The sequence below is a fragment of the Pituophis catenifer genome, unplaced genomic scaffold, assembly GCF_029215685.1.
Source record: "Pituophis catenifer annectens isolate HBS135680 unplaced genomic scaffold, rPitCat1.0.hap2 SCAF_4, whole genome shotgun sequence".
Taxonomy (NCBI): domain Eukaryota; kingdom Metazoa; phylum Chordata; class Lepidosauria; order Squamata; family Colubridae; genus Pituophis; species Pituophis catenifer.
The window spans coordinates 47,565,175-47,589,809 of NW_027256884.1; the positions used below are offsets into that span (position 1 = coordinate 47,565,175).

General features: G+C 39.3%; 1 protein-coding gene across 1 annotated transcript in view; it reads right to left on the reverse strand.

Moving 5' to 3' along the window:
• GPM6B (glycoprotein M6B) overlaps nucleotides 1-21,717 on the reverse strand; it is a 163,220-nt gene extending 141,503 nt beyond the window's left edge. Inside the window, exon 1 of the mRNA XM_070943007.1 lies at nucleotides 21,623-21,717. Within this exon, the coding sequence (XP_070799108.1) occupies nucleotides 21,623-21,626 (4 nt within the window). The 5' untranslated portion in view covers nucleotides 21,627-21,717. The remainder of the gene's footprint in view (nucleotides 1-21,622) is intronic.
• Nucleotides 21,718-24,635: the final 2,918 nt, after the last annotated feature.

Below are 24,635 nucleotides of genomic sequence, written 5' to 3' on the forward strand. Positions count from 1 at the left end.
TGCAGGAGATACACTAGAAATTAATAAGAAAAATGCTCTATGGTGTAAACAGTCTAATTTTAGAGTCCAAGGTCTTTTTGGGGGACTAGTGATAAAAAACAGTAAATTTTCTTTCATAAAGACAACCTGGAGCTGCTGATACCATTCTTGTAAATTAATGCCATCTATCCTCAGCTTTGGGAAGTCACTGGGTAAATTTCCGACATTATTAGGTCCATTACTTACAACCTGAGGTAGTCCGTGGTCTCGTAAATGCTGAAAGTTACAAAACGGCGTGGGGATGCTCGCAACGAGCCTGCACGGTCTTCTCAGCAATTCATGTCTTCCCGGACCGTCTGCGTAGTCTTGCGCATGCGCGTTGTCCATTTCGTCCCTGGAGTCGTCGTGAGAGGTTCTCGTCGTTGCGGCTCGCTCGTTCTGCTCCTCCTCAGACGAATCGGTCTCTGGCTCGATCTTGGGAGTCCTGACGATGGTGGCTGCTCTTCCTCTTCTTTTGAGAGCGTTGGTGCTTGCTTCGGTCTGTGGCGTGGGGCGGTATCGGCAGGGCTCTCTGGGTTCGGGCGTCGGCGCTCTCGTAGTTAGGATGGGAGCGGGTAGATCTTGAGGCATTGGCTTGCTCGCTCGCTTCTTAGTTAGCTTTTTGGTAATTTTTGGTTTTGGCCCAAATGCAGCAAAAAGCGTTTTCATTGCTGATTTTATCTGATTATCTGTTGAATCACCTTCACTTTCCGATTCTGATTCTTCTGAGGTGTTTGAATCTTCTTTTTCGTTTTCGTTGTCTGGTAATGTTTTTCGCGCCAGAAATTTTGAATCGAGTTTTCTGATTGGCTCTGCTTCGCTCACCCTGGAGGTCTGTTGAAACCAAGATGGCTGCCATTCAAAATTTCGCGCGGGATCACCGTTTTTCTTCTTCACAGTATTTTTTTCTGCAGTCATATCACTCACTATTTTTGGGTCTTTTGGTTTTTCATTAGTGATGTGCTTCTGCTCCGCTGTTCTTCAGCATATCTTGGAGGTTCGCGATGAGGCTTTCATCATTCTTCTGGCTCTTTAATAGTTTTAATATCTCTGACCTGAGTTCGTTGTTTTCTATTTCGATTTCCTCCCGATCATCATTTTCATCTATTATTTCTTCGTCTTCAGTGGTATATTCTTCGGATTCTCTCGAAATCGCGTTTGTGGATTCGTCGATTATTTCTTGGTCCGTTTCCATTTCTTTGCTGTATGCCCTGGTGTTGGGCCTATCTCTCTTAGACATTTTTAATTTTTTTTTATTGAGTCAATTAACCATCCTCTGCTACCAGCTTGTTGCAATATTTTCAGGATCAGACTCAATAAATTTAGTAAGAGTTAAAGGTTTAAATATTTCTCCTTTTATTTACATTAGGCATTCTATATTCACTGAATATTCACAGATAGAAGCGAGGAAAAGGGTGCATACAGCTCCTTATATATACAATGGGTGGAGCTAGATGTGGGAGTGGTGAATTATGAATACATTAAGAAGTGAAGAATAAATTAACCCCTGATACCCCGTTCATGTACTATTTACACATTAGAGAATAAGGCATTTACATCTGACAGAAACATTTATAACTATTTACAGGTCCATTAAGTAAGGGGAGGAGAATTTATCAGGGTTTTTAAATTTTTCTTCTCAGTATCCAACCAGGGTGTATTTTTAAATATATTTTAATGTTGGATGTTGGGACATTTTTTTTCTTTTTTCCCTCTTTTATATATACATTTTTTTTTCTTTTTTATTGTTGTTGTTACTGTTGGATATATGTTTTTTCTGTTTTGTTTTTCTGTTTTGTATTTTATTCCTATTGATAAACCATAATCAATATATACATAAAATGAAAAAAAGAAATAGTCATGCCAACTGGGAACTCCACACATCTAGAGGATGTCCAGACTGGGAAAAGCTCATATATATTTTTCCACTTAGGTCTTTGTAAGGAAATAATTTCATATGAAAATGCTCATCATTGCAACTGAAATTCAGTTCTGAACATGAGTTAAAATCTGGTCCTTTGCCATAACTTCCAAATATTGTAGGGGCCCATTGGTCTGTTAGTCCAGGGTTAAAGGTAGAAACATATTTAACCTCATGTCGACTTGCTAGGGATCTTCAAATCTGTCATTTGATAATTAAGCTTGACCGTTTCTTTTAGAATTCACAACAGTAAATAAATTGTAATAAATTGTGGAAGATTCACTACAGAGCAACTATTAATGCCCTAGTACAGAGATGGCTAACCTTTTCTTCCTTGGGTGCCAAAAGTGTGTGCACGCGTGCCCATACCTATAATGCAATGCCCCCCCACGCATGCAACTCCCCCTGCACTGCGCCACCCCCCTGCGCAGGTGCATGCGACCATGTGCTCCCCCACCCCCACCCCCATGTATATGTGCACGACACCCCCGTGCCCCATTTTGGGCCTAGCAGGCCTCCCTGAAGCCTCCAGAGGCCAGAAACATCCCGTTTCCGGACTTCCAGGAGACCCGTTTTTCATCCTCCACAGGCTCAGAAGGCTTTCCTGGAGCCTCTGGGAGGGCAAAAACTGCCTCTCCCAGCCCTCCAGAGGCCAGAAACAACCTGTTTCCAGATTTCTGGTAGGCCTGTTTTTCGCCCTCCCAAAACCTCCACATCCAAAACGGGTCGCGTGGAGACTCCTGGGAGGGGCAGGATGGCATGGGTAAGGTGACCAGACGTCCCGCTTTTGGCGGGACAGTCCCGCTTTTTAGCAATTTGTCCCGCGTCCCGCGGCGTTTCAAAAAAGTCCCGATTTTTCATTCGGCCTCCTCAGTCCCGCTGCCTCTTGAGCCCCAGCTGATGGCTAGAAGAAAAAAAAACTGTTTAAACTCTTGCCCGGGGCTTCAAAGGGCCGCCCTACAGGCAATCAGTGTAAAGAGTTCCTGAAGCAGTTTTTTTCCCCCCTAGCTAAGCTGCAGAAACGAAACCGAAACCAGGATCTTTGGTGCAACGTGACAAAATGAGGCAGAGAGAGATTTATTTTTATTTTTATTTTTCCTCCCCAAAAAAGGTAGGTGAAAAACTGCAAACAATGGGAAATTTAGGAGGAGAGTTCAAGATTTTAAAACACAAAAGAAAAAAAAGCTGTATTTAACTAGGGAATTGTAATAATTGAATTGAGATACTATTAATTGTATATTGTGTTGAAAGCAGAAATGTTTAAGTTGTGGTTCAGAGGAATATATGGGGGAAATTATTTGGTTTATTATTATTGGTAAATATAATTAATTGATTTGTAAGAAATTGGATTGCATGGAAATAATTGGAATATTCATGTTCATATTGATTAATATACAAAAAAGATAGTTTTATAACTAATTGATTTATATTAAAATGTTGAATTTGTATTAAACAACTGTATTACATAATTACATAATTAAACAATGTGAGGATGGATATAAAAATAGATGACAATGGAAAGGGGTATAATATAGAATAGAAGGGAAAAATTTAATTTGATTAAGATTAGAGATGAGGATGAAGGGTAATATTGGTTTTTTAAAAAAAATAGATGAGGAATAAATATGGCAAAAAGGAAATATAGAAATTGTAAATTTAATTGAAGTGACTAAACACTGTTTAAATTTGTGAACCGGCCAAATACTCTGTTCAAAGAAAATAAATTGTATGTTTGTATGTGTGTTTCTAATTACTGCTATTTATTCATATTTGTTCTCTTTTATTCTTTAAAGTTTAACCATTCATTCTTTATCTTAATATCTTTATATTTGTTTGGGGTTGGCTTTCTTCCCTTTCATCTTTTTTATTGTACAGCAATCTTTCTCCTCAAACCTACCACCTCTCTCTTTTCTTTCCTTCTTACTTTCTCTTCCCCCCCTCTTCTTCTCCTCCCTACTTCCTCTTCCTTTCTCCTTCTCCTCTCTTCCTCCCCCTCTTACCCTCACTCCTACTCTAATTTCCCTTCCCTTCCTTCATCCCTCTCTATTGCTGTATCCTTTTATGCATATGGACTACTCAGAGGGCTGAAAAAGTTATTTTTGACTGGTCCTCGCACTTTTGACCAGTCATCGAACTTACGACTGTCTTCACATTTTATGTTTTTTGCCCTATCTTATCACCATGGTGAAGAGAAGCAGTTGTGAAATGAGTGACATAGTTGTTAAGGATGCTGCATGGGCATAAATGTGAGGATGGTCATAAGTGTGAGGACCAGTCAAAAGTGCGAGGACCTGTCAGAAATGACTTTTTTCAGCCCTCTGGTTAGTCCTTTTGTGCATATGGACTACTCAGAGGGCTGAAAAAGTTATTTTTGATTGATCCTCGCACTTTTGTCCAGTCCTCAAACTTACGACTGTCCTCACATTTTACATTTTTGCCCTATCTTGTCATCATGGTGAAGAGAAGCAGTTGTGAAATGAGTGACATGGTTGTTAAGAATGCTGCACGGGCATAAATGTGAGGATGGTCATAAGTGTGAGGACCAGTCAAAAGTGCGAGGACCTGTCAGAAATGATTTTTTCAGCCCTCTGGTTAGTCCTTTTGTGCATATGGACTACTCAGAGGGCTGAAAAAGTTATTTTTGATTGATCCTCGCACTTTTGTCCAGTCCTCAAACTTACGACTGTCCTCACATTTTACATTTTTGCCCTATCTTGTCATCATGGTGAAGAGAAGCAGTTGTGAAATGAGTGACATGGTTGTTAAGAATGCTGCACGGGCATAAATGTGAGGATGGTCATAAGTGTGAGGACCAGTCAAAAGTGTGAGGACCTGTCAGAAATGACTTTTCAGCCCTCTGAGTAGTCCCTATACACATAGCCATGGCCACCCGGTCACATGACCAGCTAGCCACGCCCACCCAGTCACATGGCCTCCAAGCCACGCCCACACAATAAGTCACGCCCACAATGGTGTCCTTCTTACCAATGTTAAAATCTGTTCACCTTACCCTATACACATAGCCATGGCCACCCGGTCACATGACCAGCTAGCCACGCCCACCCAGTCACATGACCAGCTAGCCACGCCCACAAAATAAGCCACGCCCACAATGTCCCTCTTTACCAATGTTAAAATCTGGTCACCTTAGGCATGGGCATGCATGTGTGTCTCTTGCATCTGCGGCAGAGACCCAGAAATCAGCTGGCTGGCGGGTGGTGCGTGCACATGTGCAGTGGAGCTGACCTAGGGCGATGGCTTGCGTGCCTGCAGAAATGGCTCCATGTGCCACCTGTGGCACACATGCCATAGGTTTGCCATCGTGGCCCTAGCGTCATAGACAAGTCTATTTAACAATAAATTTGACTTATTTCTAAATACATATTCAATGTGGCCTGAACATATGGTAAGGAAATGTGACTCAGGCTGGAAAATATTGTGGCTTTAAAAACATAATTCCCAAAAGTTTTTAAGTGGAAGCACTTAAAAAGCACTTTAGCACTGCTAAAATTCCTTTTGCTCAGGAACAAATTACTATTATTACGCAGTGAATCTACCGTATTTTTTGGAGTATAAGACACACCGGAGTATAAGACGCACCTACCTTTTTTTGTTGTTTTTTTTTAAAAAAGTTTTTTTTTATTTTTTAGACAAACACACATACAAACATACAATGTATTTTCTTTGAACAGAGTGTTTGGCAGGTGTTTAGTCATTTCAATTAAATTTACAATTTCTATATTTCCTTTTTGCCATATTTATTCCTCATCTATTTCTTTAAAAAAAACAATATTACCCTTCATTCTCATCTCTAATCTTAATCAAATTCAATTTTTCCCTTCTATTCTATATTATACCCCTTCCCATTGTCATCTATTTTTATATCCATCCTCACATTGGTTAATTATTTAATATTACAATTGTTTAATACAAATTCAACATTTTTATATAAATCAATTAGTTATAACTACCTTTTTTGTATATTAATCAATATGAACATGAATATTCCAATTATTTCCATGCAATCCAATTTCTTACAAATCAATTAATTATATTTACCAATAATAATAAACCAAATAATTTTCCCCCATATATTCCTCCAAACCACAACTTAACCATTTCTGCTTTCAACACAATATACAATTAATAGTATCTCAATTATTACAATTCCCTAGTTAAATAGAGCTTTTTTTCTTTTGTGTTTTAAAATCTTGAAATCTCCTCTTTTGCCCTAAATTTCCCATTGTTTGCACCAACCTTTTTTGGTGAGAAAAAAGAAAAAGAAATCTCTCTCTGCCTCATTTTGTCATGTTGTAGTAAAGAACCTGCTTTACTTTCAGTTTCGTTTTTTCAGTATAGGTAGGGGAAAAAAATCTGCTCCAGCACTTTTTGCAGCAAGCAGGAGAGCCCTGCGCAAAACAGCTGAGAGCGAATCAGCTGAGAGTCGGGAGGCCGATCTAATCAACTTGTGCTAATTAACCTATGCTGAAGCTGAAAGGGGCTGTTTTTTCTTGCTGTTTGCTTGCAAGGAGGTAACTGCTGCGAGGCACAGGCTAAAGGGTGGGGACCAGCGGGTTGGCAGGGCTACATTCGGTGTATAAGACGCACCTAAATTTTCACCCCCTTTTGGGGGGTAAAAAGGTGCGTCTTATACTCCGAAAAATATGGTATTTATTTGTTTTATTAATGTGAAACAATCCATATTTCTTATTAACAATATGATCCTTAATTTATTTCATAATAAAGATTTTAACTAATAAAGTTTTCTACTAATTACAATTTGTTTTGGAGTAAAGATTATAATTAAATATACACAGGTGTGATATTTTTGATTGGACTGATCATATAATTGAATCTGGTTTCGCTCAAAAATTCTTTTTCTTTCCTGAGTTTATTAATTTTCTTCAACAAATTGTGGCTTCCATGTGCAAAAACCTGGATCTGTTTCAAAATTCCAGTTTTATATGTAAAAAGCTACATTCTGCTTATAGGGAGAGAGACAACTAAACTAGATAATTTTCAGTAAGCATAAGTAAAATAATCATTGAGGACTGCAGTTCATTAGAAAGAAAGGAATTTTCTATACGATTCATTTGTAAACATACAGTATTGTAGTATTGCAAGCCAACTCCCAAAGGAAACATGAGAAGGAGTAGATAGTTTAATTTCTGCTTCTTGAGATACCAGTGATCATAAAATAGTATTTTTGTTAAGAAAAAGGCTGAATCAAATAAATAGGACCAGCAGAATGATGGCTCAATCTGTGAGCCTGAGAAAACCCATACACACAGTAGCAACTGGTCAGATGGTTCCAAGAACATACGAAAACTTTTTTAAAAAGGACAGTGTGTGCATGTACACACACACCTATAATAAATAAGAACATTCAATCTATTTGGTCCTCAAAGGAAATATTTGAAAAGATGGGTGGAATTTGAAAAGTTTAACAGATCAGTTTACTTATATTTACTTGATATTTTTCTTTCATTAATATTTTCCTAACGTAGCTCTAGCAGAACCATTTTCAAGTATTTTTCTTGTTTTTTTTAGTGATATGGTTTCCTGCAGAATTTTGGTGACAAATTTAATGTTAAATAAAAAGCCACCAATTGGGAAGTATTTGCAGACTATGGAGATGTTTTGTTCTTGATAAATTAATTATGTTGATGCCTGTCTATATCCAGCCAAAGTATCACTAAAAATTATGAATTTATGTGCCATCCAACTCCCCATGACTCTGGCCACTTCACAAGTACAAATATTAAAAACAAGAAAAATATTATAAAAAAATGAAGAAGATGGCAAGGATGACAAAAATAGAAATGAAAAATAAATGCATGCCCACAATCCAATCACTCACCCTCACCAAAGGTCAGGGTAAAGAGGTAGGTCTTTCAAGGCCCTTTGAAACACTAGCGGGGCAAGGACCATCCAAATCTTGGGGAAATATTATTCAAAAACATAAATGCAGTTATACAGAAGGCACATTTCTAGGTCTTCTAGGTCTGAGGGATGGCATGATATCTTCAAAGGAACCCTGAGAATGTTAACTCTGCCAGATCAAATCAGGTGGACAGTTATTGGGGGGAGGGGGCGCAGCTGGTCCCTCGAGTAATCAGTTCCTATGCCATGAGCAACCAGTTTTTCAATTGCCATTTTCACACTATTATTGTATTCAAAGGTACACCATGCCTCACCCACATTTTTTTACCTTTATCACATTTTTTACCTTGCAATAAAAAACAACCATATAATATTACAGAAGATATTCACTCATGTATTGTATTTCCATTCCTATTTAGAAGCAGAACAGCAAGCTCACTCCAGCATTGAGTTAGAAGATCCCCTCACCCTTTCATTGTTCAAATGCAATTCTAGGATGTCATAACACGTCAGTCTAGAACACGGGTGTCAAACTTGATTGCATTGAGGGCTGCATCAGAGTTGTGTTTGATGTTGGGGGTGGGGTGGGAGTGGCCTGGGTGGGCATGGCAAGCTTGACACCACTCATGTCAGGGGCACCTGTGGTGGTCCGAATGCTCTGCCAGCGAAAACAGACTCCTGAACTCCATTTTCAGCTGCGATGCCTTCCTGCAGCCCTCTGCCAGTGAAAATGGAGCTCAGGTGGGCTGCACGTGCCCCCACGTGCCCCGTTTTTAGGCAGAGCTCCATTTTCGCTGGCAAATGTCTGTAGGAGGCCATCGTGGCTGAAAACAAAGCCTGGGAGGGTTGTGTGTGGTCCTCATGAGCTCCATTTTCGCTGGCAGAGGCACCATGGGCTGGTCCTTTGCTATTTTCAGGGTGGCTCTGCAGGTCAAATCTAAGCACCCCATGAACCAGATCTGGCCCCTGGGCCTTGAGTTTCACACCACTGGTCTAGAAATTAGTGCCCACAAGACAATACTGGTATGCGGATTTAGAAAACAGAATAAAAATTAGGCTCCGTTTAAGAATTTAAAATACCAGGTTTATAATTTTCAAGACCTTCAGAGAAATGCTATCACTGTGATCCATGTCATGGTTATAGTAGATAAACAGTAGTAATAATTCACACAGTTTTCAAAGGAGTAAATTGAAATAAATACACATCAAGGTTAAAGTAACCTTGACTCAGCCTTCCATCCTTTCTAAGGTAGGTGAAATGAGGACCCAGTTTGTGGGGGTAATAAGCTGACTTTGTATAAAATATACAAAAGAATGAAGGCTATTGCTTAACGCATTGTAAGCCGCCCTGAGTCTCCGGAGAAGGGCGGCATATAAATCAAATTTAAAAAAAAAAAAAGTCTGTCTGGACCTTTATTCTAAAACTCAACTAAGAAGCAGTTACCCAAAGACATTCCAAGTTCTAATGTTAAACTGCAATATGTACAGGATTTTTATCCTTAACTTTAAAGGGATCATGACTTGCAACACTACAGACATAAATTTTCTGTCAAAGGGCTTGTTTCTCAAAAAACCATGCCTACAGAGCTTATATTAACTCCAACCTGGTAGCCTTTTGAATGACTCTGAAGACCTGATGATGCCACTGGGGATGGGGGTTGGGATATGCTGCAATGGTTGCTATCCACACTGCTTTTTTTGTACTTCCTGTGATACCAATGATATGTTATGTTTTAACTGCTCATAGAAACTGGTCATAGAAACTGAAAATATAGGTAGTCTTCGAGTTACAACCACAATTTAGCCCAAACATTCTGTTGTTAAGTGTGATAGTGGTTAAGTGAATTTTGCCCCATTTCATGACTTTCTTGCCACAGTTGTTAAGTGAATCACTGCAGTTGTTAATTTAGTAATACAGTTGTTAAGTGAATCTGGCTTCCCCACTGAGTTTGCTTGTCAGGAAGTGTCAAAAAGTGATCACATGACCCTGGGACACTGCAACCATCATAAATATGAGTCAGTTGCCAAGTGTCTGAATTTTGATCACATGGTCATGGGGATGCCGCAACAGTCATATGTGTGAAAAACAGGGTGGATAAAAATCAATGATTTTTTTTAAAAAAATCAAAAAAATCCGATTTTAAATCAGATTTTTTTTTTATTTTTATCGAATTTATTTTAATAAAAAACTTTTGGGGTAAAAAGCTATCGTTAAGATAGTTTTCTATTTAAGATACATAAATAATTTAGTTTATTCAGCATGAAATGCAGCTTAGTTATGTAGCATGAGGCTGTATATTCTGCAACACTGGGACTATCGGTGAGTCAACAGTGGGTCAAAGGAATAGCAGAGATGACAGTTGCTCTTTAAAAATTATGATTTAAATCGAGTTGATTTAAATCAAGCCTTTTTACTAGTGATTTAAATCATGATTTAAATTGTGATTTAAATCAACTCGATTTAAATCAAATCCACCCTGGTAAAAAACAGTCATAAGTCACTTTTTTCAGTGCCATTATAACTTTGAACTGTCACTAAATCAACTGTTGTAAGTCAAGGACTACCTGTAGTTAAATAAAGGTAATTAAGAAAAAATGAATTTTAGTAGATAAGCCTATGCATCTGCTTCATAGACACATAGTCCTTGACTTACAACAGTTCATTTAGTGACCTTCAAAGTTACAACAGCACTGAAAAAAGTGACAGTTTTTTACATTTACGAATGTTTCAGCATCGGCATGGTCATGTGATCCAAATTAAAATGCTTGGCAATTCACTCATATTTATAACTGTGGCAATGTCCTAAGGTCAACCTTCTGACAAAAAAAGTCAATGGGGAAACCAGATTCACTGAACAACCATGTTACTAACCTAACAACTGCAGTGTTTCACTTAACAACTGTGGCAAGAAAGGTCATAAAATGGGGCAAAACTTAACTTAACAACTGTCTTGCTTAGCAACATAAAATTTGGGCTCAATTGTGGTTATAAATCGAGGACTACCTTTACTCTTAATGTATTTAATCTCTGTATGTTTCTGTAAAAAACAATTTATCTAAAACAAATGAAAAAGGCAATAGAACATCAAGAATATTGTATTTATTTCATGTAAAGGGAATAGAGATGAATATTTTCACACAATTCAGAAAAACAGAACACACATACACACACACATAGAGGGGAAGGGAGGGGTGGTCTAAAGGATCCTTTAATTGAAATGTAGCCAGCTATAATGACCAATACTAATCTGATTTGACCATTATTGTGGCTCACAAAGGGTTTTTAATCCTGCCTAGCCAAACTGTACAGCTGAATAGGAAGAAAGAGGATTGCTTTTCTTTCAGGGTTTGTCTCCAGCTATTCAAAAGAAGAAAGCACAGTTGAAACATAAACACAATTGTTTTTCTTTTCCTGAGTCAAATTGTATATAGCAAACCTTATATCAAACAGTAAAAATACATTCTTTACTTCTCTATTTCAAGGTAGCACCCAGCACTAACTTTTTCATCAACAATGTAAGTTTAACTATGATAGCTAGTATAGTGGAAGATCAGCACCATTACTATTTTTCTTACACAGTTATCATGTTGACTAGTTCAGTTAGTTTTGTATGCTATTCTAGAATCCATTATTTAGAAAACATTTTAAATAAACAAAATATAGTTAATTCATTGAAGTTCCCTTCTCTACTGTTTGAAAGCATGCATAATCTTCTCAGAAAAGGAGACATTCTTTAAACAGCTGATGATCACTGTTGCCTTAGTATTTTCTAGCCATATACTTTAAAATGGTAGGGGAGAGAGAAACGGCCTCCTCATTTCCTCTTCTCTTATGAAAACCAGAGTGTCCTGCTGGTTGAAGACCTATTCAGTTCAGGAACTTTCATGCCAAAGAATCTGGCTATGAGACTCTTTCCCATGCATGTAACAGGGTTCTCTGTGAAAATGGAGCTGGGAAATTGAAAATAAGGAACATACAAATTAATGAGTAGCCAGCTCCAACTGGGTTTTTTTGGCACAAGAACTTCCTACCACATCGTAAGAGGAAAACAGAAGGAACTTTTTCCCCCATCTCTGGCCACTGATTCCTAGGGAGGGGAAAATCAGCAGGGAATCACACAAAAGGGCATAAATTTAGAGCCTGCAACTTCATAATCTCTCATTTCTGTTTGTGTATATAACTTTTATAATTGGCCTGTCACCACCCAATAAAAGGGATTGTTCTATATATTTAGTAGAGATGCCATCTCCCATTTATATATTTGTATTATGTTTTTGCTCCTGAATATATAAGTCAACTTAAAAGTGGTTTTCAACTCATTATCCTTCTCTCCAACAATAATATAAGAACGCTTGAGATAAAAGAGAAACAGACTGTCCCAAACAGACTGCTCAATAAACTCCCTGCTGCACCTTATTCTGATTCTTTCCATATGGTCAAATAAATGAAAATGAAACTGGTAACTAGTTTTTCCTAGCATGCTGCTGCTCTTTAATGAGAAAGCATCACCAGGAAGAAGACTGGAGTTCTTTCATTTACCTATTCCCACTGCGCTGCTACAATTAAGCATCCAGATGGTTCCAATAGCTACTTTTGTTTGTTTGTTTGTTCATGCATTCATTTATTCATTCATTTATTCATTATACACAGCCTAACCTGTGGAATTTTGGGCACAATAAGAGAAAGATGTTTTAGCTGTCACTAGTTCTACTTCTTCTCTAAGTAGCCTTTGGAAAATAGCATTTCATCTGTTTTGTTCTACCATATAATATGAGGTTATCTTTGAAAATGATTGGTCATTTCCAGCCACATAAATAGGATCAGAAATGGAAAAACTCTACCTATCTGAAATCCTTTCAGCTATTGTGCTAGAAGCATGGCTAGTGAAAAATGGAGCTGGAATGCATACATACTTATATACATTCATAAAGTTTAACTTCCTCATTGTGCATTATTAATAAAGAGAATGGCAAGATTAACATGTGGTTAGAAATATGAAGAAGGAGAAACACTAAATTTATATATACCCTTTTCCAACTGATAGTTCCTTAACATGGAAAACTTTTGATCGGAGCTCAAGTGAACATCCTTGGCTAAACTAATGAAATGTATTTCAAGTCAGAGAGGCTTCCAATGCTGAAATTAAAAATAGTCTAACACTCTCCCATCTTGTTTTATTACCTTCCTCTAAGGGTATACCAAGGAGCAATTTAGATTCTGTTCAGAAGAGCAGCACTTGGCAACAATGGCCAACTAAGTAAGTCAGAATGATGAGGTTTTCAGTAGGACTTACCAGCCAACTCTGAAAAGCTGAAAACCCTCAGTGATAATGGATGATATAAAAAAAACATCCCTGATTTTGCAGAGGAAGAAGATGCCCTAAGTAAAGTTCCATACAGGCATTTTCAATAGACCTTTGCTGGAAAATACCATATACATACATACATACATACATACATACATACATACATACATACATATATATATACATATATATATACATACATATATATAAAAATATACATACATACATACATACATACATACATACATACATATATATTTAAAAATTGAAATTGAAACCTGATCCAGGATAAAAAGCATATCTTAATGTTTCCAAAGCCACTTGCTCATTTTCTTTCCACTATTGCTAGATAAAACTGGAAACAGAATTCCAGTTTTGATTATATTCACTAAGCAGGCAATTTGCTGCTGTGGCATTGATCTTCCTTATCTTGCTTGCAAATGCTAAACAACAAAAGCAATGGCTTAACATGTTAAACTCACTTGTTGTAACTGAAATATTTAGTTTATCACGAGTGTTTTCAGGATTGCTGTAGCTACTTGATCAGCTACAAATAGTATGGATCCAATCAAGCCATCTCCTGTTTGCAATTAACTGCAAGCCTTCCCCACCCTAGTTAATTGCAGGTTAACTCCCCATATAAGCACGGACCTTTCTGCTTGCTATTCGGGCCTAAACACTGTTTAGGCCTAGATGCAGAGCCAGTGTTGAAGCACCTGGATGCAGAGCCCCGAGCAGAGCTGCAGAAGGGAGGAGAACTCAGATAAGGAGTCCTGACGGCTGCAGCAGAGATAGCAGCAGAAGAGGAGCTGAAGAGCTGTGTAAAGATACTCCCACGGAGCCAGCTGCAACTGTGAGTTGAGATAGCCGAGAGCCTTTTGAAGTCTCCAATTTCAGCTTGCCTTTTGCTGAGTTGAAGCACGCAAGCCAACATCTGAACTGTTGCTGCTGGACAGTTTCCCTCCCAGGAGCTTCAAGCCACATTTGCTGATTGAATTGTTTTTCACAGGTGACTTTTAGCTGTGAAGCCTATGCTGCTGCCCTTCTACCACCTCGATGATGTATCGACACCGAAGCTGCTTAATGTCATGTTAGTTTTTTCTTATGGACTGTTTTGATATTGTGGAGAGGAATTTAGGGAGATGGCCTGGCCTCATTTAACCAAGATAAGACTTTGTTATTAATGTGCCTTTTTAAAGATATAGTGTTTTTTAAACATTTTGAAGTAAAGTATATTTTTATACAAGACTCCTCTGCTAGTTTTATTTCAGTCCTAGTGTGTTTGCTTGTGAGCTGGTTCACGGTTCGGGGACAAACCTCAACCCCATCCTGACATTTGGTAGCAGAGGATGGTTTAGCGGAACCTACACTCACGTGGCGATACGCTAGACTGAAATGTCTGCAATTGAATTAAAGCAGGAAAAACAGATGTTGACTAGGGCTGCAGTGAAAAGCATGGAGTCACAAATTGGACTGTCTGGGGCTCAGGCCAAAACTATTTTGGCTGAAAAACCCCAAACTCTAATTGACCAAGAGTGTAGTGAAGCTGCAGGTTTTGGAGCAGAAGCCTTATTTTTTGAAATGCCTAAGGCAGTGAGTAAACCACCATCACCTAAAGAAGCAGAGACTAGAAGAACGCCACTTCAGGCCTCGAAAACAAACTTAGGGGTGGATAATGAACTCAGGAAGGCAAACCTTCAAGCTTTAGGTTTGCCAGTAACAAGTGAGAACCCGATTGCTGATTTTAGCGAGTCATTGAAAAATCCAGCCGTGATGACAGCTAAAGGAAATAAGATCAAAGTCCTAGAAAACTCCGGACCGGTAAGAGACTTTCAATCTTTTTCTAAAAACCCTATTTCGGACTATAAGTGGAGAATGGGGGAGAACAGACTGCCTGTTTTGAATGTCCCTGCTTCTTCGTTAGACCAGCATGGCCAAGTTGATACAGTGCCACCTGCTGTCGAAACCATTATAGATCAGGCCATAAAAACTCTAGCTCCCTTGATGACATCAATGACTCCAGCTAAAAACTCAAGAGACTCTTATGTTGAGTGTAAGGTTGCAAATGCAATAGAAACACTAGCAACCATTCTAGGCGATGGTTCGCAGGCGTCATCGGCTCAACGAATAGTAGCTGCACGTACCAACGCACCCCTGATGTCCGCGATCAATTCAACGCATGCCACGAATGGGATATATCCATCCGTGACAACTCTGACATCCAGGGAGATTCCAGAGGCTGCCTCAATTGGAGATAGGAACCTAGGAGCGCGTCCGAAACTTCCTAGAGATGAGCACCAGAGAGGACCCTCGAACTCTTGTAATCAAACCAGAACAAGCTTTGCATCCGCACAATGTGAGGTTTTACCGTTATAATCAATTCCCTTGATTCTAGCTGGGATAATTTTATATCACAATTGGATAATGTCAATTACAACAATTTATCTCTAGAAGTGCTATCTGGTAAATTAATAGAAGATAATTTGCAAAAATGTAGGTCATCTTTCCACAAGAAAGAAAAACCCTTAAGAAGGCCCGATAGTTCAGATAGAGCATATACTATCGGAGAATGCTTCAACTGTGGTTCAAGAGAACATTACAGAAGGAATTGCCCACAAAATGTGAATGCCAGGGCATGTCCAAGGACACCTTCTGGTAGTAAGTATAAAAATAGGTCATTTCCTCCAGGCAGAAAATCAAGTGGGGATGTTCCTAACCAGAGAAGGTGTAAATGGCCGAATAGAGGCAACAAAAGGAATGATCTTAGGTTTAATGATGGTTCTGTAGGCATAGTAGAAACCACTGAGTCGGAACTTACGAGGGAACAGCGTGAGCAACTATGGTTAATGGATAGTGGTGCTAGTAACCATGTTGTGAGTGACCGAAGGTTGTTTGTTAACATGAGAAGGCATAAATCCATGGTCAAAGTTGCAAACGGTAAAAAGGTGAATGTTGTTGGCATTGGAGATGTTTATATTCCTGGGATAGGAGAAATTAAGCATTGTATGTACCTGAGATAGACCATAATTTGCTAAGCTTAATGAGGCTATGTGAGAATCCCAGAATAGAGATTCTGTTTTCAGAAGGAACAGCTGTAATTACAAATAACAAATGTGTGATTGGGGAGGTGTTGAAGATAGGTGGTTTGCCTTACTATTCCCCCAATGCGAATGCTGAGGCATTTAGTGCTAGCAATTATACTATCTCAGCTGGTAGTAATAATGGATCCCAGTTAGAATTGGGTAGTGAGCATCAAGACTCTCAACAGAGGAAGTCTTGTAATAATGATTGTAAAGTTAATTACCATAGTTGATGACCACAGTAGATTTGGGTTCGTCTTTCCCTTAACATCTAAAAAGGAAACATTGGCTAAGTTCAAAGAGTTCTGTAGCTTAGTTGAGAACCAGCATAAAGTCAGGGTTAAGAAGATCTTAACTGACAGAGGGACTGAATTTAATTCAAGTCAATTTTCTAGCTGGTTGAGGAGTAAGGGCATAATCCATCTATGCACCGCGCCTTACTCCGCGTTTCAGAATGGCGTCGTAGAACGACGCAATGGCATATTGCAGACGATGATGCGGTGCGCCCTAGAGGATGCTGAACTAAACTTCGCGTACTGGGTGGAGGCAGTCAGATATGCAAATTACACCTTAAATCGAGTGTGGTCTAGCATGGTGCAGAAGACCCCATACGAGGTGCTATACGGCCATAAGCCTAGTTTGGCACACCTCCACGTTTTCGGGGTGATGGCTGATGTTCATGTTCCAAAGGAGCTCAGGAGGAAAGGAGATCAAATCTCAGTTAAGCTGAGATTCGTCGGTTATGAGCAGAGCTCCAAGGCATTTAGGTTTACGTACCCGAATGGAAAGCTGGTTATATCGAGGTCTGCTACCTTTCACGAAGGGGCTAATTGGAGTAAGATCCATGCTAATGAGATTCTCACTCAGAACCCTTCCCGTAGTTTTGATAAACAGACGGAGGATGTGTCAGAGAATCTACCTGACGATAGCGATACATCTAGTTCTGGGAAGCATGCATCCCATGTACCCTTGAAAGGGATATTAAAGTGTAAGTTGGGGGTGGCCAGGAAGGATAGGCACCCAGCTTCAGAGACACACTACGAAGATCACGAGGAAGATGACCCATCAGATGATTCTGATGCGAATGATGCGCCTGGAGACAGACCAGTTAGATCTACCAGAGGCAACAAACCTAGGAGGTATGATGATTTCATTACCTCAGTCAATCAGGTTTCGGCCACACCTCAGAAATATGAGGATGTGCTGGCCTTACCTAATCATGGACAAGTAAAATATTGATGGCTATGTAAAATGTACTGACCGTTGATGTGCATATGTATTCAATGATGTATGTATGTTTGTTATCAAATCAAACAGCCACAGAGAAGGGGATTGTCACGAGTGTTTTCAGGATTGCTGAAAAACACAAGATATAGTGTTTTTTAAACATTTTGAAGTAAAGTATATTTTTATACAAGACTCCTCTGCTAGTTTTATTTCAGTCCTAGTGTGTTTGCTTGTGAGCTGGTTCACGGTTCGGGGACAAACCTCAACCCCATCCTGACATAGTTGGAGGCTAAATACTCTGAAATTTATATTTCACCTGTGTCACTACATAAACATTACTCTTGAGAACATCATTATTAGCATCAATTTTTCCAGGATTTTTTTCGTAAAACAGTAATAATGATTTTGGTCCTTAAACTGCAATCTTATGCATAAATTTTTAGAAGCATAACTAAATAAATACAACAGAATATCAGAATAAATATGCATAGGATTGCATATTTGATAGTTTCCCTACCAGGCAGTACTGGATATTACTGAATTGTCTTGCAAACTCTATCTCTTATGACATTGTAATGCTAGTTTATGTAGTTAATTTAATAAGTGGCTCGCTTCTAATCCACAGCTACAAAAAGAAATATTACCCAAAGGTTGCTAATAATAATCAATAAAGAACGAACCAAATAGATATAGAAATGAAAAACATCTAAAAGCTATTACTTACTGTGTTTTCCTGAAAATATGACCTACCTCAAAAACAAGCCCCAGCCCAATTTTCACACCTCCACCTAATATAAGCCCTAGTCCAAAAATAAGGTCTAGTTAATCCCCACCCACCATCTGGCTGTATGAGGTGGAGCGAGGCTCAGGTGTAAAAATCAAGCTAGGATGGGGGTAGGGAGCTGGAAGTGTCCCACGCGCTCCGCACCGGCTTACCTCGTCATGCTGGTGGAGCCACTTGCAGAACACTGCGAGGTTCATTGCACTGATGGAGGCACTCAAGGCAGAACACTGCAAGGCTCATCTTGCTGCTGGAGCCGCTTGCATGCGCAATGGCAGCTCCACCAGCAAAACGAGTCTTGTAGAAAGCCTCGCAGCATTCTGATACAAAAGGTTCCACCAGCGAAATGAGCCTCGCAGCATTCTGCGTAGCTGCTGGAGTCACCGCAAGACGAGGCAGTTGTCAGGATGTTGATGGCCTGGCTGCGGGGCGCTCAGGTAAGCCAATGTGGGGCACGGGGGGACAGCTCCACACCCCCTGCCTTGCTTCATCCTCCACCCCCCTGCCTCGTTTTGTGGCTACCGCACCGGTGTGTTGCTCAGCCTATTGCTTCATTATGGCAGCAAGCAAGGAGAAGAGGTAACGAAGAACGAAGTGAGGCAGTGAGGGATAGAGTATGAAGCAAGGCAGGAGGTGCAGAGCTGCGCTTGTGCCCCACAGCGACTTACTTGAGGGCCCTTCAGCCATGCCACCCATGCCAAACCCTTACCCCTCCCCAAGGCATCCACATCCCTTCACTAACCTGTTTTCCAGCTCCATTCCACCTGCCACGTGCAGGGCAACAAAAGTAGTCTGTGGGACTATGGTAAAAAAAAATATTTCAGACCTTCCAACTTCTCACGGAAAAAAAAGATTTCTAGTGGTTGAGAACCACTAGTTGAAAGCAATTATGTCTAGGTGGGGGCCTTTAAGAGGTATTGGAAGTAGAACTTAGAATTCTGAGCCAACACAAACAAATTCTGGGAGTTATCATCTCAAATATCCAGACGGCACAAGGAGAAGGTCATGGGCCACAAACTAAATTAGCAAATGAAGGTAATATACAAAACTAGATTCTATGCAATAAGACAGTGCTAAAGATATTTTTCTGAGCTCTTGAAGTTGGCTGGACATATCATTATATACAGCTTGTTATAATAGTCATGAGGATAAGCTTTACAATGCCTCAGGAATGGTGGCTGTTCCCTGGGGAACTGTTCTAGGACTGGATCAAGGCACACAACTGTGATGCAGTAAGAATGGTGAGATGTTTTTAATTTCATTACAATGGGGTAAAGTTATTTGGCAAGAGAAAATGATATACATTGTTGCACATAAAAATAGAATTTAAACTAGTAGTTTGAGATGTCAGCTGATTTGATGCACACTAATAGTAAGACATAAGTGATAAATACCAGTAATGGGCAGATAAGATTCATTGAATAATATGTAAAAATATGCAGCTTGGACTCATCCTCAAACAAAAAGTATCAGTATTTTACAAAGCTGCATTTTATGAAATTTCTTGCTGCCATTCCCCAAGAATAGTGTTAATTAGAACATTATAAACTTAGAAAAATTATTGTAAACAAACTATACAATGCAAATTTAGACAAGCTGTAAGTTGAATCCCAAATATGTTGAGATTTGACCTCTTTCAAATTCCGAACTTTGTAAAGCTAAAACAGTCTACAAATGAAAAATATTCCAGCTAGAAAATCTCAGATATCATTAACATCAACTAATAAATTCTGAGACAATGTTTTATTTTGCTCATTAAAAGTAGGTTTAATTTATCATAATTGGCAATACACTCCAAAGTTTCTCAAAAATTGTTCACCATTAGATTCCCATTTCAAGAGTTTTTATATGCATTTAACCACATTTTGCTTTGTTCAAAGAAATGTCTATAAACAAAACAGAACATCAATCCATCATTTAGTAACTTTTGGTTGACTACCTATAGAAATCTAAATAATGATATACAACTTGGCTCTATGAACTATTCTTTTGCTATAATTTATATTTCAGATAGTGTATAAACCACTAGTTTAACCCTAAATAAGCAGAATAACTGACTTATTTTCTCTCTCCATTCCCAAAGGAGCAAGCAGGCCTTAACAATGAATTCAAATCAGTTACCACAATTATGAGATGTTGATATTTCTTTGATTACACACACACACACACAACTTAAGTAGTGTCTGATTGTACATTAAAAATTTTAGCTGACTGCACAGTTATTAAGGTTAGGTGTGCCATAAAGAACTTTTAGCATGTCTAATTCATTCTATCCAAGAGATCTCTGAAATTGACTACATCTGGAATAAATTAGCACATTTTTGCAGTATTGTTCCAGTGTAAATGCTAAGCTTCAGAGCAGCTATTGTAATAACCCAAATGCTTTAACAATGGCTTTATATTAATATGAGAAGGAAAGATGTGGAATTTCATTTCTACAAAGAGTGGTCTTATTCACTCAGGAACTCCAGGACTTTCAAAGATCACGTTAAGGCAGCACTTTTTAAAACCAAGAAGACTATAAGTAGTACATAAATGACTTATAGCCAGCTATAAATTCCTAGTTCTGTTTGGTAGTCAAGGTTATTCTGATAGTCTTAAATTTCTTCGCCAGCTTTTTCCAGTTCTAACCAGATTGAAGGATGTAGTTCTAACTTTCTAAAAAAGACATGGACAAAAAGCAAAAGCAAAGCGGTGCTGAAATAATCAGGAGAGTGGTCAAACTCAAATATAGAAACTATCTAGTTTAAGTTTACTGTGTTTTCTCCAAGGCTGCTTGGACTCAATCTCTGTGGGCTCCATGGGCTCAACCTCTATGGGCTCCATTTAGGATATATGATTCTACTGATGCAAGAAAATCTGCAGCAAATAAAGGCACATTAGATCTAGACCTCCACAGACTTAAGGGAGAAACAGCTTTCTTAGCAACTGGGTGTTCTCCTCTTATTGTATAAACTTTCATTGAGTGCTTTATTCAGCAATCTCTTAGGTATTCTTCCACCATGTCTCTAACACCACAAAGAGAAAATCCTTGCAATTTCTTTCCAGTGGTCAGAGAGGCCTCTTCTACCCTCCAAAGAAAGAATGCCCAACGCAGTGCCTAACAAGACATCTCCTTTAAACATGTGCAGAGTGTCTCTCCTATTTCAGCCGACCAAGCCAAAAGATGTCTCGCCAAGCCGGATAATACGAGTCAGGAAGCCCGAGGCTTAAGCAGATCTTTCTGTAACATGCATTATCGTGGTCAAGGTGCACACGTGGGGGCTCTTACGCTTCGTTTCAGAACCAGAGCTACCACCAGCCAAGGAAGGAATTAACGGTGAATGCGGAGCCGGAGAAGTTTAGGGTTGTTTTGGGTGGGGGGCGGAGGAGGAAAGCCGAACCGCAGTTGCAGTGCTCTACTCACCCATGGTCTCTCACAGGCGGACAGATGGCTCGACTGCGGCGGGGGTGGGGGTGGGGGGTCCGGCGGTGTGAGGTGGCTTTGCGAGGTCGACTTTCTCGGCTTCGGAAAGGAGACGGCAGGAGCCCAGCGTAGTCGAAGAATCAGCGCTCGAAGTCCGAGCTCTCTTCGGTTGAGTCCCTCCCTCAGCGACCACAGCCAAAGGGGCGGCGCCTGCGTTGAGCAGCCACCGAGGACAAGGCGGCCGGGGTGCAATGGCTATTAGTGTCTCTTTTCGCGCCTTTGTGAGAGGATGGGACGTGAGAGCTGCTGCTGCGCTGCCCTTTATAGTAAAGCGGCCGCCTGTTCTCCTGAGTAGCCGGGTTCCGAGGAAGCGCAAAAGGTTGGAAGGGCGCCTCTTCTAGTGTATTAGAAGCCAAAACTGGTTCGGGAAATCTGTGTCGAGAGTGGGCCCTCAGATCTGCCCTTTCAGACCGCTATCAGCACACCCCGAAGGGCAAGCCTAAATTTCTGTCATCTGCTCAGTCAACGAGGATTAAAGGAGCCAAAATATTTATAACGAAAGCCATATGAATGAATGAATGAACTTCAATGAACTTCAAACGTGAAGTTCAGGAGACTGCATCCCAAATCACAAGAGCAAATAATGTTACAGCTGATCCTATCCCAGCTATTGTGATTTTGAAATGTGTATTCAATGATTCCATGGGACTGTAATAAACCATGGCTTTCCATAATGAAACCATGGCTTTCAGAATGTATGAACAGTCTCAAAACAGATTCAATATGCACATTGTGTGCTTAACTATGGAGAAGCCATCATTGAATAGGTTCATGCAACATGCAAAAATAGAACCAAATTTATCATTTAGGTTAGTATAATACTGTAATAAAGGACAACAACTAGTAAGAGAACAAAGGATTCTAGAAGTGAACCACTGGCTAAGGGGTTGGTGTCGCCAAAATAACTTTGGATTCCTGGACCATGGTCCACGCTATTTCCACAATGGCCTTTTGGCAAGGGATGGGCTGCATCTCACAAAACCTGGGAAGAATGTTTTCGGAAAACAGCTGACTCAATTTATCAGGAGGCTTTTAACTAAAATTGAGGGGGGAGGGTGACCAATCTTTAGGATCTCCAGGACCGAATTTCAAGCAAAAACCCCTAGAAAACAAATCAAATAATGAGGTAAGGAGGAATGGGAAGGAAGATAAACTCAAACACCATACGGGAGACATAGGAAGCATACTCAGACATAAAGATCTCAAATGCCTATATACAAATGCACAAACTTTGGGGAACAAACAGGATGAACTTTAATTATTAATACATGAAAATAGATATGATATAGTTGGAATTACAGAAACTTGGTGGGGTGAAACCCATGACGAATATGCTCATAGAAGGATATAAACTGTTGAAAAAACCCAGACCCCATAAAAGAGGAGGTGGAGTTGTGCTATATATAAAAGACCGCTATATTGCTACAGAAATGCATTAATCTAAAAACAAAAACCTCCTAGAATGCATGTGGATCAATATAAAAGAAACAAAGAATGACATTGCCATAGGTATATACTACAGGCCACCCAACCAAGCAGAAAAAAAAATAGCTGTATTTTTTGTTAACCAGTAAACAAATACATGTAGGAAACACACTACAATAGTCAATTACCCTGACATCAACTGGAAGACTAATTCTGCATCGAGTGAGAAATTGAATAGGTTCCTGACCAACCTAGCTGACAACTTTGTTGTCCAAAAGGTAGAGGATGGAACTAGAGGGACAGAAATACTGGACTTAATTCTCATGAACAGAGAAGAAATGATAGACGGAGTTGAAACTGCAGGAACCTTGTGTGAGAGTGACCACATCATACTGGAATTCAACATAATGCAAACACAAGCAATAGAACACTATGATATCAGACTCTTATATTTTAAAACAGCTGATTCTAACAAATTCAGAGAGAACTCTGGAAAGTATAGATTCCTTGGATGAAAATCCTAAAAGGGAAAACAACTCAAAAAGCTTGGGAAACACTGAAAAATATGATCATAAAAGCCCAGTCCAGCATAATACCACTGAAAAAGAAAAACAAGAAATCCAAGAAGAAACCAGCATGGCTGCACAAAGATCTCTCTGATAAACTGAAAGACAAAAAGAATAAGTACAAAAAATAGAAAGAGGGACACATAACTAAGGCAGAATATCAGCAGGTAGCCAGAATCTGCAAAGATGAAGTCAGAAAGCAAAGGCTCACAATGAACAAAGACTTGCAACAAAAGTCAAAAAAATTAAAAAGTTTCTTTAAACATGTAAATAACAAGAACTTTGGATTCCTGGACCATGGTCTGCACTTCTTTCACAAGGAAGTAACAGGCAGTAGAGAAAAAGCAGAGCTGCTTAACTCATTCTTTGCATTGGTCTTCACGCAAAAAGAAACTATAGCCTAACCTACTAAAACATAACTGTAAAAGACAGATTAGAAATAAAAGTTAAAATAAGAAAAAAAATGGTAGGAGAACACCTGTCTGATTTTGATGAATATAAATCACTGGAACCTGACAGATTACATCCCAGAGTTTTAAAGGAACTGGCAGATATCAGCTCAGAACCACTGTACCATATCTTTCAAAAATCATGGAGCATCAGGGAAGTACTAGAGGACTGGAAAAGAGCTGATGTAGTTCCCATCTTCAAAAAAGGGAAAAAAACAGACCCAGCAAACTACAGACCAATCAGCCTAACATTCAATATCCTGGAAGATACTGGAAAAGGTAATAAATAAACAGATCTGCTAGCATCTAGAAACGAGTAAAGTAATAACTAGAAGTCAACATGGGTTTGTTAAAAACAAATAATGCCAAACAAATCATATTTCATTATTTGACATAGTGACTAAATTAGTAGATCAGTGAAATTCTGTGGACATAGTATACTTAGGCTTTAGCAAGGCATTCAACAAGGTAGACCACAGCCTAGTTCTTGGTAAACTAGAAAAAAGTGGGATA